Source organism: Punica granatum, chromosome 2, assembly GCF_007655135.1.
Source record: "Punica granatum isolate Tunisia-2019 chromosome 2, ASM765513v2, whole genome shotgun sequence".
Lineage (NCBI taxonomy): Eukaryota > Viridiplantae > Streptophyta > Magnoliopsida > Myrtales > Lythraceae > Punica > Punica granatum.
The window spans coordinates 9,290,269-9,303,433 of NC_045128.1; the positions used below are offsets into that span (position 1 = coordinate 9,290,269).

The window sequence follows — 13,165 nt, forward strand, 5'->3', positions numbered from 1 at the left end:
ATGAGGTACACTTGCAGTGTGTTTTCTGTTAGAACTCGAAAAACTAAAGAGCGAGTTTATCTTTGGACCTTACCTGTGAGAGTAGGGATTCGATTTAAAGATCAGATGAGAAGCATCGTTACACTTATTGACTGCTCGACGAATCTTAGCTCATGTTTGCTGCAGTTCAATTCACTGACTAAGCATCAGAACACAAGAAGATCCGAATCATGTGATCACATACAGTGCGAGTAAAATAAGCCGACATTTTAGCAGATCAAGTATCACCGGATTGGCACCAAGTCAGCGATGAACCTGCAAGAAAGATGAACAAAATTATACGAGTTTCATGTGATCGGACTCCATTGCCCCGAACTACATTAGGTCGATATGCACCTAACTAACCAATCAATAGTAAATATCTGTTTTTTCTTTTTTTATATGAGTAAAAGGGGTCGGGGCGTCCAACGGAGCAACCCCTCATAGGGCAGTAATCATATGGGCCTGAATACCGCCGCAGAATGTCCTAGTTGAGCCATAACTACATCAAGACTCGAGAACTTAGGCTCGTCACTGCGAGAGTATCGGAAGAACAACATCCATTCCCAAGTCTATAGTCATAGTACTACTATTGCAAGCGAGTTCCACAACAAACAAGAAGCGTTTTCTCCTTGTATATGTTCCCACGGTGTCTATGGAAATACGTATGAATTTGGTTCTCCGGAATCTCCTTGAATAAATGATCTTCCTTTTCCATGGGGAGCCTTAGACCTTAGCTTAGTATGGTCCATGAAAGGGCTTCGCCCGCTGGACCACTTCTGCACCATTGATGAACATCAAAGCTTGAGTGCTTGCCTTGCCACATCTGAAAACGGGCGCTTTTAACGACTTGATCCGATCAGATCTACCCGATTATTCATGGGAATTTAATGTATCTACGATGTATCACATACACTCGATAATATCATTCTATACACAGATTTTAAGGTAAATTATTTGTAACCAAACCGATAAAGTTTAGGTAACTAGGGTGGCATAGGGTACGAGGAAGTCGGTTATAAGATTAATCATGAGCTAAGTTGTCAATTTGTATGAAAATTATGACCAAACTGTGACAGCTACCAAGTTTAAGTGATATAAAACAGCTTTATATCAATAATGGATGGGATATTTATAACAACGTTGAGATGCAACAAGAGAGACGGTATCAAATGATGTCACGTGATCTGTCACTATATGTTCTTCACGCCAGCAGGAGTTTCCTCCATTTGCACATGACTTGAGCGGCGGATAACACATTAAACATTTCTTCTTTTCTTCTTCTTTTTTTTTTTTTTTGCTTTTCCAAGAGAAAATCAGTTTAGTGCAGTGATATTTGCACCCGTCTTATAATCAAGAAATTTTTTATTTTGATTTTCATGAATTTCTTTTATACATTAAAAATTTATAATTGTTTATCCAATAATAATAATAATTAAAAGTTTAATTTTGTTGTCATCTCCTCGACCAAAGTAAAAAAAGGAGCTTTTGAAATTGGTTTTGTTATAATTTTTTTTTATCGTTTAGACCATGTTACATCTGAGTTAGAGATTAAGTACGGGGATATGCTTGACATTTTCCTCAAAGAAATTACTTATTTTGCGTTTGGTGAGATGTGATAGGAGCTATATTACGAATATATTACCTACGTAATTCGAACACTTTATTTTTTTTATTAGTAATTATAATTGCCAAACTGAATTGCAATATTCCCCTCCGTGCGTGAGTGATAATACTGCTACGTGATGCGAATTCATATTACTAAACTGCTCTCAAATATTCATCAAATGTTCAAAATCCCACCACTCTTTCTTCCGCAGCCATTGCTGCCGGCCCCTCACGTCTCTAGACTTCCGCCTCTGGCAAAACCACGATAACTCTCCCCGTTGCTCTCTTGGGCAGTGGTCCACCTAGATGAGCTCAATGAGGAGTTCGTCACGTCCCCTACTTCAAGACCCCGACACATTGTCGGCATGAGGTATGACCGGCCTAGAGCGGGGCAGGTACGATGCATGCGGTGATCATGTTGGTCCAGTCAAGATCGCTTTGAAGGGACCCCAGGGCCACCGGCTTGTTCATAATGTTCAATCCATGCGCTGCTGTGGTGCCCTGCGTTACCCCATCTCAGATGGTGGCTCTCATCACAGGTTTGTATCATCTCCGCCACCCTCATTTCAGGAACAGACCTCCCTAAGATCCCGAGCAACTTCTTCGAGCGGATTCCCACCCTCGACCGCAATGACAGCTTACTATAATCAAAATTTATCAGCTGTTTCGAGCTTGTCCCAGTCAATCGTATTTGGAAGATTTACAACGTTCGATCAATGTTCTCCTACAGCTTTGATAATTTCATCTGCTATATAATTCCCAATAATTGCATTGTGATGCAAAACATTTGAGATGAAAGATTTGTAGAAAAATGACATTTTCTCCTATGGACAGCACATAGATCTGCTCTGTTATTGATCGCAGCAAATCAAGAAGTGCCTGCTCTTCAGAACGAATTAACTATCGCCCGGGAAATGAATTTGATTCACGCGAAAAAATGTCCTCTAATTCTTAATTCCATAAACTACAGCAGCTCTATTTCATTCTACGTATTCATCTAGGACAATGATCTGAACCAACCATACATCTGTACATCCATTGACAGTAGATAAAGGCCTTCCCACTAATATACCAAAGCAGTAAAATCAGATGCCGTGGCTCATAAAATTGAAGCAACCTCATGTAATATCTCATTGGTACCAAAACAATCAATATTACTCCAAAAATGCATGAAACAAAAGGCAAAATGAAATCCCTCGGAGGGTTTCGCAAAACAAGAATTATACTACCCAGTGAGATTAAGAAGTGCAGACGCAAGATATGATCAGCACGACCCTTCGAAGCAAAGTATTCCTAACACTATCTTTTGGTGTCTAGAACACAAGTTCGTGGGGTTTCATGCCCGCCTTGAGAGAGAATCTAGCAGCCAAGTAGGTCTTCAAATCAGGGACACCTTCGATGGACGTTATCAACGGAGTGTCCACTGATTTCTGATCATCCTTCTTCTCCTGGGGAAGGACGTTCTTTTCCTGCATTTCATAATAAAAGGTTTATACATAAAGTTAAAGCATGCAAATCTAAGGAAAAGAATAATGAGATGAACAAAGAGACAATGTTGAATCATGAAGCTGACCTCTTTCTCTGCCTCGAAGAATTCACCCTCTCCCTTCTTCTTCTTCTTCTCAGCTTTCTTGCCGAAATACTTGTCATCAAACTTCTCAACATTAACCCCGGAGATGTCAACCTTGGTGGAAGTTGCAATCACATAGGACTGATTCACCCTTCTGAGAGGAACACCATTAACTTTGAAAGGACCTGCAATTACATGTTTCAGTTACAGCAAAGAATACCACCCAATAGGAGTCTGACAAAAACCATTTCTAGAAACAAATCTCGACAATCATGCGTAGTCATTAATGAGTCCCTCACTTATCCAGATTTATATACATGCATAATTCTGAAGTCACACTCACTTCCATCTCGGGAATCACAACTACTTGATGATGAAAAGTTTGAAGTTTTGGATTCAATCAATTGGATTCATAAGAAATTTTCAGATAAAGAACGAACAATAAAGCACGGACAGACGCGCATATCAGAAAGACATAGCATTTCTTCCGCATTTCACCATGAACCCACTGATTAATCTCTTGATAGTTCGGGATTCTAAAGCATTATTATCTATGCAAAAACAATAACAAGAGCAAAACCGAAACACCAAGCAACTGAAAGAAATGCTTCTTACCAGTGATTAGAAGCAATCCCGAAGGAAGCTGCTTCAAGAACACAACCCTCTTGCCCTTGAACCTCCCGGCAAGGATAATCAACACAGTACCCGGTGTAATACTAGCCCTAATCACAAATTACAGAGAAAGAATCATCGAAATTAACGCCCAATCTCGTCAAACATTAAGAACACTACAAAATCTAGAGCCAATTAAGCCGCTAGTCACAGAAAAACTCAAACTTTTACCACTGCCCAAAAGAGACAAAGACATGAATTCTCATTGCTTGAACGTGAAAAATCAATCAAGTGAGACCACGAGTGAGTAACCTGAGCTTGGTAGGCTTGGGCTTGCGCTTGTTAATGAGCGGCTTCTTCACGTCATCGGCCGGGTAGAACTTGGGCGGCTTCTCGCCGGCGGCGGCGGGTTTCGGCTTAGGGTCGTGGCGGGGAAACTGGCCGCCGTGCTTGGCCTTGATGGCCCACAGTCCCTTCTTGTGGTACATCTTTGACCTCGAGTACTTGCCGATCCCTCGGACCAGCTCCGGGTTTCTGCACACTCTCGGTGTCTTCGGCGCCATTGCTGCAGCTTCCCCTCTCTCACTCTCTCTCTGAGCAAATATGAAGCGTCCCGGCCGGTGCTTCGATGTATAAACCCTAGACCAGAAAGAAACCCTACCATGTTGGGGACGATGGGCTGTGGGCTTGATGATTGGGCTGTATTGGGCCGGAAGAATTTTTCTTTTTGGTAAACTGGCCGGAAGAATTTAAGTTTAGAAAAACAATTTGTGGCTTTCATTTTTTTCACAAAAAAAAAAAATTAAAGAATCCAAAGAAACTCCCCGAGGAAAAAACATGATATTAGGAAGTAGTTTATCTATTATCTGTTACTGTAATAACTAGTCTTCTCACCCGAGCATTGCACGTGTGTTTGCAATATGTATCATAGTAGATATTTTGTGAAATATATTATAAAAATAAAACGTAACGATGGTTTGTCATATTTATAAGTGCTATTCTATAAATTGTATTCAAGAATACATTATGACTAATTTTGCATCTTTAAGATTTTAGTAAACATTTTATAAATTGAATCTACAAATGTTAATGTAATTATAAATGTCATGAAAAATATAATAGTAATAGAATACTAGTTTTGATAGTTATTATATATAGCAAATAGTGGGTTGACGATGAAAAAATTATTGATGGAATATAGGCTGCGATCAGATGTAAAATAATGCAAGAGATGGGGGAATATTTCAAAATTGGAATTAAACATAATACGGAGAAGGAATTTAACTAAAATCCAACAATATTAAAATGATAAAATATAACTTTTTAATATTTTCTCAATTCATTTGTAGACGTTATTTTTTATTTTAGCAATTTAACTTATATTATCCTTCTTTGTCATGAGAATATTGCGTGAGTGATAATCTCTTCGTAATCGACATATCTATATATCTATATAATATATATAACTAGGCGATAATTGCATTGCACTGGAAATTCGGTGGAATATAAAGTCGAAATTTATTTTTTAAAATGTAAAATATTACAAGATTAAAAGTACAAAAATATATAATATCCTCCCTTCTAATTAGAATTGGTAGATTTAATTTTAAAGAAATATATCTATTTAAAAAATATATATATATAGTACTTAAATTAATTTTATTACCCTAAAAAACTTTTCGCATCTCGAAGTATCATTTTCAACTTTCGAGTAAAATTTTTCATTTTTAATAAATAATCTTGATCAGTAATTAATATGTATTAATAGTATGGACTAACTATTTTTCAATCCCATGCATTGCATGGGTCTAGTTACATATAGTGCTTCTTATGAACGGTAAGAATTTTCAATAATTAATTTCTAATTTTAAACAATAATTTTTAATACCTTAGAATTTAAATTAATTTTAAATGGATTAGTGACGATTTTTATAATAGTATTTTGCAACTTTCTCATTTACAATACTTAAACCTTTTGATAATTTTTTGAGTAAAAATGACTTTTAGTAACTTATACTTTAATTCTCGATGTGGAATTATATATATAACATGAAAACTTTGTTGTATTGATATAATGATTTATATTTTAAAAATTATAATATTTGTGTTTTAGTACATTTATAATATTTATGACACTCATTTATTACTTAATGTAGTTTGTTTTACTATATATAGATAATAACTAGATTAGAAACGATTTGTTGAACTTGATCTAATTGAAAAATATGGCAAAATCCGTTGAATGGAACTATAAGGACACTTGTCGTGGAGTTAAGGATTCCAGAGTCGAGTTTAGATGAAAAGTTCACGTCATGCGTTTCGGGTTATATTGTAATGATGATAAGATTGTAAAGCGAGGATTAATGGCGTGGCTCGAAATTTTTCAAAAGTTTAAATCCTTGGATTCTCATTGACTGAATCTTCACATATCCCATAACATTGATTAACTATTTTCATTTATTTCATGGTAAATATTTAATAGTCTACACCATTAATAAAACCATGAAAAAAATTCTACAAAATAATATAATATTAATTTAATCTAGGTGCAATTTAATAAAATTATTATCTATAATCTATTTATAATTTAATATAAAATAGTTTTAGACATTTATTAGAATCATCCAATTTGCTTGAAAATGGTACCCGACTATTTGGTCAAAATTTAAGTTTAAATTTAAAAAATATTCAAGAATGAAAAATTACAAGAATGAATTTGATTTAAATGAAAATAAAATAAATACATAAAAAATTAAAAAATTTCTAATAAGATAATTCATTGTATAATATAAAGAACAATTATCATTAACAATATTGAAAATAAATAAATGAAAATCAAATTTGATAAATAAATAATCCATTTTTATGTATTTCAATAGACTTGAAACAAAAATGAATTTGATTAAATAATTTTCATTAAATAAAGGTCAATAGGAATATTAATAAATGACATAAAAAATAAATTGTGGTATATTAGAAGTATATGCATAAATATAGGAATTTCAAATCAAAGCAATTTTAATGAAAATGTTATCCGGACCATGCAATGCATTCATTCAAATAATAGACTATGTAATTACTAAATTTTTATGAGTTCTAATTGAATCTTTAAACTCAGAAAGTGTTTTATTATGTTTAGAAGATGTAAAGTGAACTCAAATGAGCAAAATGCCTTTAATTTTATTTTATAAATTTAAAAGTTTTTTTAGAATTCATAAAGAATAAAAGTGATTATATTAGTTTTTGTTAAAGTAACTTTATTGACTTGATTTTACTATTCCCATTGTTAAAAAAAATTATAAATTTAGTGTTACTTAAATATAGATAAAGTACTTTAGTAGTTGGCAAGGAAAAGTATTTTAATAGAAATTACTCAATAAATTTAATATATTCTATTGAGATGTAATTTAAAGATTATCTGAGAGAAATAATAAACAAATTACCTATTTTTAAGACCACAGCTAATATAGTTAATAGTATAAATGACGATACATATTTTATAATAAAATATATTAATTTTTTTAATTATAATAATCCCGTGCAATGTGCGGACGAAGTGACTAGTTTAATGTAAGTACCAAATAATCTATATATAATATATAAAAGTTAAGGCGCAGAATATAAGTATTTGATTTGAGAACCCCTAGCTCTAGGTTAAACATCGTTAATGGCTTAAATTAGCCCATTCAATAACTCTCAACTCCTGGTTAAGTTGTCTCTTGAGTTGCTCCATTTGATGGAAATTCGACGTATCTTGATCGAGGTTCATGCATTTGGCATATATTGGTATTATATTCAACATATATTAGAAATATGTCTAAATAATTTGCGTGTAGTAATATATAATTAAAAAATTAAAACTTTCCTCAATAATCGGAAAGAACTACTCGTTCACTATGTATTTTTTCCTTACATCTCTACACAATATTTGCACTTTTCATAAGTACTTATACATGTTATAGAATTACGGTCTCTCTATACGTGTATCATTTGCTTTATCTGTCTAGAGTAAGTATTTGTTTATTATCATCATAATTTTACTTATTTGACTGATTTTTTATTTATATTCATTTATAAGTTATATATATATTTTTATCTATTTCTATTTAAGAGAAAAATAAAAAATCACGTAAAGCCTGGGTGTCAATTGGTTAGAGTAAATATATTAAATGAAAATTGATGAAAAATCTTGGTCTAAAAACTCGTTGTGATCAAAAGGTATTTTATTGAAATTTCATCACCCATGAGAATATTGGTCTAAGAACTTTCATTAATCGCAACACACCTTATCAACGTATATAAAAATACTCAATCCAATTAAAAGGTGAGCCTACCACTGGAATTAATCAATCCATCAACAATAATTTTTGCAGTATCATCGACAATTGACAAACTAGTAATAATATTGTAATTTTGGATAATTATTCTAATAATATTACTTTTTTATTATGCACTACCTGATATCCACAGTACTAATCTAAGTTTGAGGCCGATCTACTTGCTAAGAGGTAAAATATCTTAATCGTAAATATTTTCCATTCACAAAATTTAAATATTAGATCTTATTTAAGAAAAAAAAAAGGTGTTGAATCAAATAAACCAAACACGTTGATGAAATTGATGGTTCTATATATAGTTTATATTTCTCCAAATAGAAACAAATATAAAGTTGTGGTGAAAACTAGAAAGCAAAAACATTTTTTTTTTCTTGGAAGATAATTCAAACATTAAAATTCTTCATATTATATCCACCCTTCATTCATGGATGTTCTTTGGCACCAGAACACTATAGGCAATAGACAATAGAATAAGCATATAATTATAGCACCCGATGCTTTAGAATAAGAAATGTGGACCGTAAAAATGGAGGAGGCATGATATTCTTGTCCACCAATTTACTTCATATTAATTCGGTGTAATTTCGGAGTTAGAATAATTTCAAAAATCTCTCTAGATTGTTTGCAAACTAGACCTTTGCTCCGCACACCTCAAACGAAGACATAAGAGCCTGTTTTCAAAATAGGTTCTAATTGCTTTGTTGATACACGACGTGGTAGGCCTCTTCGACATGGGATTAATGGTTGAAAAGATCGAGTTAGTTCTTTATCCTCATAGGATATAAGCATAATTATTTTCTTTTACATATAGATAGTATAGATGTATATGTAATTTTATGTGCTTTTTTTTAGAATTTCGAAACTTCTTGTGAAATTCTCTTGTCAAAATTAATTTAACAAACCCAACTATTGAAGTAATGCATGTCCTAAATACATGGCATCTCTTATCAAAAAAAAAATATGGCATCAAGAATCTCATTCGAGAATAGCTATAGTAGAGACTAAATAAGAGACACATACACACACACACACACATATATACATATATTTGAAGAAGCCAAATTCTAGGAGCAAAATCCATCGAATGGGTCCACATTCGGCCTTATCCAATTTAATAAACAAAAAGGAGAAGAAAGAGGGAATAAATAAGAGATTTGTCGCAAAGCGGCTTGACGACGTGTAAAGGTACGACCCTCGCGTTGTCGTAGGGTCATATATATCAACAAAATTTATGTATATGCTATTTGTATCGAATCTTTAGTAGATATTTGATATGTAATTGATAGATTAGAATAAAATTCAACGATACAATTAATAAAAAGAGATATTCTTTGGCAGAAAATAATTCAAATAATATTATTCGAAAAGAGGCGTGTGTAGAATGTTCACCTTAATCCAATGATATCTATGCCCCACCTTTTGAAATTTGGACTTACTATGGAAATTTGCTCATCTTTTTTTTTTTTTTTTTTTTTAAATTTTAATTCCCATCTTTTTGCTAGATAGGTAGGAGATTGCTTATCGTGGATGTTGACAATGAGCTACCGAAAGTGATATACTTCATAGTCCATGTTTAAACCAACCATCTTCGGATGATAACTCGGATGCTTCATCATCACTAGCGACTTCATTTAATGGTTATATCAACTGATGAATTCTTTTATAGAGCATAATATCTAATATATTGGTTTCCCGCAACACTTTATTGTCACTTATTTAGAAAAGATTTATCGAGATGCGACATAAATATAATAATTGATGATTTTAATAAGCTTCGAGTGATAGAAAAGAGAAAAATTAAAGGGGAGGCTGGATATTGATACATATATTATCAAAATTTCAACAATTAAAAGAAAACTTAGTGTATGTTTATTTAGACTTAATTTTAAGGGCTGAAAATTTAATGTCTTAATAAAATAAGTGCTTAATTGATAAATGAAAAGGGTTTGGTTGGGTAAGAAATATGAGGGCTGAAAGTATATATGCATGATTGCCCAATACTTTAACTTATTTTCACTTTTGGTTCTAATTATTTTAAATGCCAGAAAATTAAATAAAAAATGACCCCAAAAAAAGATCGAACTGTGCCTATCTCAAATGGTTGCAATGGGGGCCCTGATCCCTGTCACCATCGCCCAGATGAGGTCATCGGCAACATCTGTGATCGCCGGCGATCATAATAGTGACGGTGGTGGGCGGGACCTGACGCTCAGTTGCCATCCCCCCACTTCTATCTACTCCAAATATGTTGAGTGAATTGTGATTTGCAAATCATGTAAAAGTTGAGGGGCATTGCTATAATAATTGTAAAGAGACAGGGGTGAGCGATTGAGTAGGAAAAAAAAAGAGTAGGTCTTGAGTTACTTATTAAGTGCTTTTTTTTACTTTAAATCTATTAACTTAAGTTACTTTTTTTTTTACTTATCAAATGAGCTGAATCTAATTAAGTTAATTTCAGCACTTAATGCGTTTTATCAAACACATTCTTAGTAAATCAATTATAATTTCACATTTGTCTTTTTTAAACAAGATATCAATTTGAATTTGTTAATGGAGAAGTTCATGATTGAGAGAATTTTATCTCTTAGTGCACAAATATGGCTCGAAGTTGAATTAATCTGGTCTGTTTTCAGATAAAAAAAAAGTTTTTAAAGAAAGAAAGAAAGGGAAAAAAAAAAGAAAAAGAAAAGGACAAATATTCTACCCTCACAATATTGAGGAGGCAGAGATCTTCTTTCTACAGAAGTCTCGCTTCCCCTCATTCTCCTTGCAGAGAGACACAGTGCGAGAGAGACCAGAGATGTCAGACGAAGAGAACCACTTCGAGTCGAAGGGTGACGCGGGAGCGTCGAAGACGTACCCCCAGCAAGCGGGAACTGTCCGCAAGAATGGCTACATCGTCATCAAGAATCGCCCCTGCAAGGTCCCACCCCCCTTCTTCGTTCGTTCGATTTGGGAAGTGTTTACCTTGCAGTATGTTTCGATGAGACATGTCGTCTGGTTCTTTGATGTTACTCATCCGTATCTTCCCGGGATGAGAGCAATGATTCTGATGACTTGCTTTGATCGATTGATATAATCAGAGCTTATTTGGTTGCAGAAAACTGGAAAAAGTTCCCAATTTTACGTTTCCTGCTGCTGGAAAACAACCAGATAGACGTTGATCAGACACTCTTTTGATGTTAATTATTTGATATTTATTATGTTAATTAGTATGAGAAAAAAATGATCTTTCTTCACTATCATGTTACAAGCTTACCAAATGAATTGATTAACGAAAGCCATGGCTTGTATCCATTTTGGATAGATGGGGCATGATGATTTTTCTAGCTTTCAGCTTGCAACTATGAAATCAATTCTCTTGGTTTGTCTCTGTTTTGCAAAATGTAAAAACCTGTTTCCTTGTTCTCGTTGAGGAAGACTTGATCTGTAGTGTGATCGGGTGTACCTTCTTTGCCTTATATTTATATCCTGGAAAAATGAAAACAGAACTCGGAAGCATCTTAAAAAACGCATCTTGTTTCTGGTGATGGAGCAGGTTGTGGAAGTCTCGACTTCGAAAACTGGCAAGCATGGACACGCAAAGTGCCACTTTGTAGGGATTGATATATTCAATGGGAAGAAACTCGAAGATATTGTTCCTTCATCCCATAACTGTGATGTAATGCTATTAGCCTCTTTCCCTTCATTTCGTTTATCCTATTGAGTAGTAGAGTACCTTTGGTTGTTGGGGAAGTTTTCCTGATTCTGTTTTCTGGTAAAACTAGTTCTTTTATTTCGGTATAATTCTCATTGCAAAACCGTGACTAGTGACGTTTTCAACTTTCACATTTGCGATATTTCTGCATCTATGGGGTATGGCCCTTATTATGGTTGGAAAGTCTGACGACCAGAATATTTAGTAAGCAGTGCTTCCTTTTCTCATTCAAATGTGATAACAGTTTCTTAAACTTTGTGCCTTTCCTTTTCTTGGTTGGAGTACTAAACATATCTTTCTGTTTAGAGTGCTAAACGTACGGAAGTCTTCAAAGGTTCTGCTGGCCCACAGGGTTATATCCTTTACCGTTCTCACAGTTTCTGATCAAATCTAACTTCTGCAGATTCCTCATGTTAATCGCACTGATTATCAGCTCATCGACATCTCTGAAGATGGCTTTGTAAGTGGCTATTGATTATATATGTGTGGATATGGTTCCGTTTCATATGATATGCTTAAACACAATAGACCAAGTATGATCGATCCCTTCAGACATTCATGGTTGGAATTACTGTCAAGTTCACATGTTTATGTACAAAGATCGTGTGGTTCCATGTCAATCGCACAATTTAGTCGCTCTTTCCTTGAACCCCTTCTTTTGGCTCTATAGGTGAGTCTTTTAACTGAGAATGGGAACACAAAGGATGACCTGAGGCTGCCAACTGATGATAATCTTCTTAGCCAGGTATCTCTTTCTCTGCTTTCTTACTTCTGTTAGCAAGTGATTGTATTTCCTGTATTCTTTATGGAATTTTCCATTTTCATTTTACTTCTTGGCTACTATAACTCATCAACCCGGATTTTTGTTTTGGCTTTTGACCATGTTCAGATTAAAGATGGGTTTGCTGAAGGAAAGGATCTCGTGGTCTCAGTCATGTCTGCAATGGGAGAGGAGCAGATTTGTGCTGTGAAGGACATCGGTCCAAAGAACTAGCAATGTATTTGCTAAAAGGAGTACAATTACAAATCACTATGCAATAGACTTGGGTTAGAGATCTTCAAATTCAGGATGCAGCTGAAGCTGAATGATAGGGGAGGAAGTTTACGATCCTCTTGAAGAGGGCTGCATCTTGCATCTGGAGGAGGAGATCAAACTGTTATGTGTCTCTCTATATGTGTATGTTAATGTTCGGTTTCCGATCCTATTATCGGGAATACCTTGTCTCTATTGAATGGAATAATATGTATGCCCAGTTACCATGAACTCTATTACTCGCTTTCTGTTTTATCTATTGCCCACATCTAACAGATTTGAGCAATGCA

At 34.2% G+C, this 13,165-nt stretch overlaps 2 protein-coding genes across 2 annotated transcripts; one reads left to right on the forward strand and one right to left on the reverse strand.

Annotated features, from left to right (window-relative positions):
* Window positions 1-2,706: 2,706 nt before the first annotated feature.
* Window positions 2,707-4,433, reverse strand: LOC116198148 (60S ribosomal protein L6). The gene is made up of 4 exons (XM_031528500.1): window positions 4,121-4,433; window positions 3,812-3,918; window positions 3,200-3,381; window positions 2,707-3,095 (listed from the first exon to the last, which is right to left on the reverse strand). Exons 1-4 carry the CDS (start codon window positions 4,369-4,371, stop codon window positions 2,940-2,942), a joined length of 696 nt encoding a protein of 231 aa, XP_031384360.1. The 5' UTR covers window positions 4,372-4,433; the 3' UTR covers window positions 2,707-2,939.
* A 6,390-nt stretch (window positions 4,434-10,823) lies between these two features.
* Window positions 10,824-13,134, forward strand: LOC116195871 (eukaryotic translation initiation factor 5A-like). Its single transcript, XM_031525259.1, has 5 exons — window positions 10,824-11,068; window positions 11,684-11,806; window positions 12,246-12,302; window positions 12,513-12,587; window positions 12,732-13,134. The coding sequence occupies exons 1-5, from the start codon at window positions 10,946-10,948 to the stop codon at window positions 12,834-12,836; spliced, it is 483 nt and encodes a 160-aa protein (XP_031381119.1). The 5' UTR covers window positions 10,824-10,945; the 3' UTR covers window positions 12,837-13,134.
* Window positions 13,135-13,165: the final 31 nt, after the last annotated feature.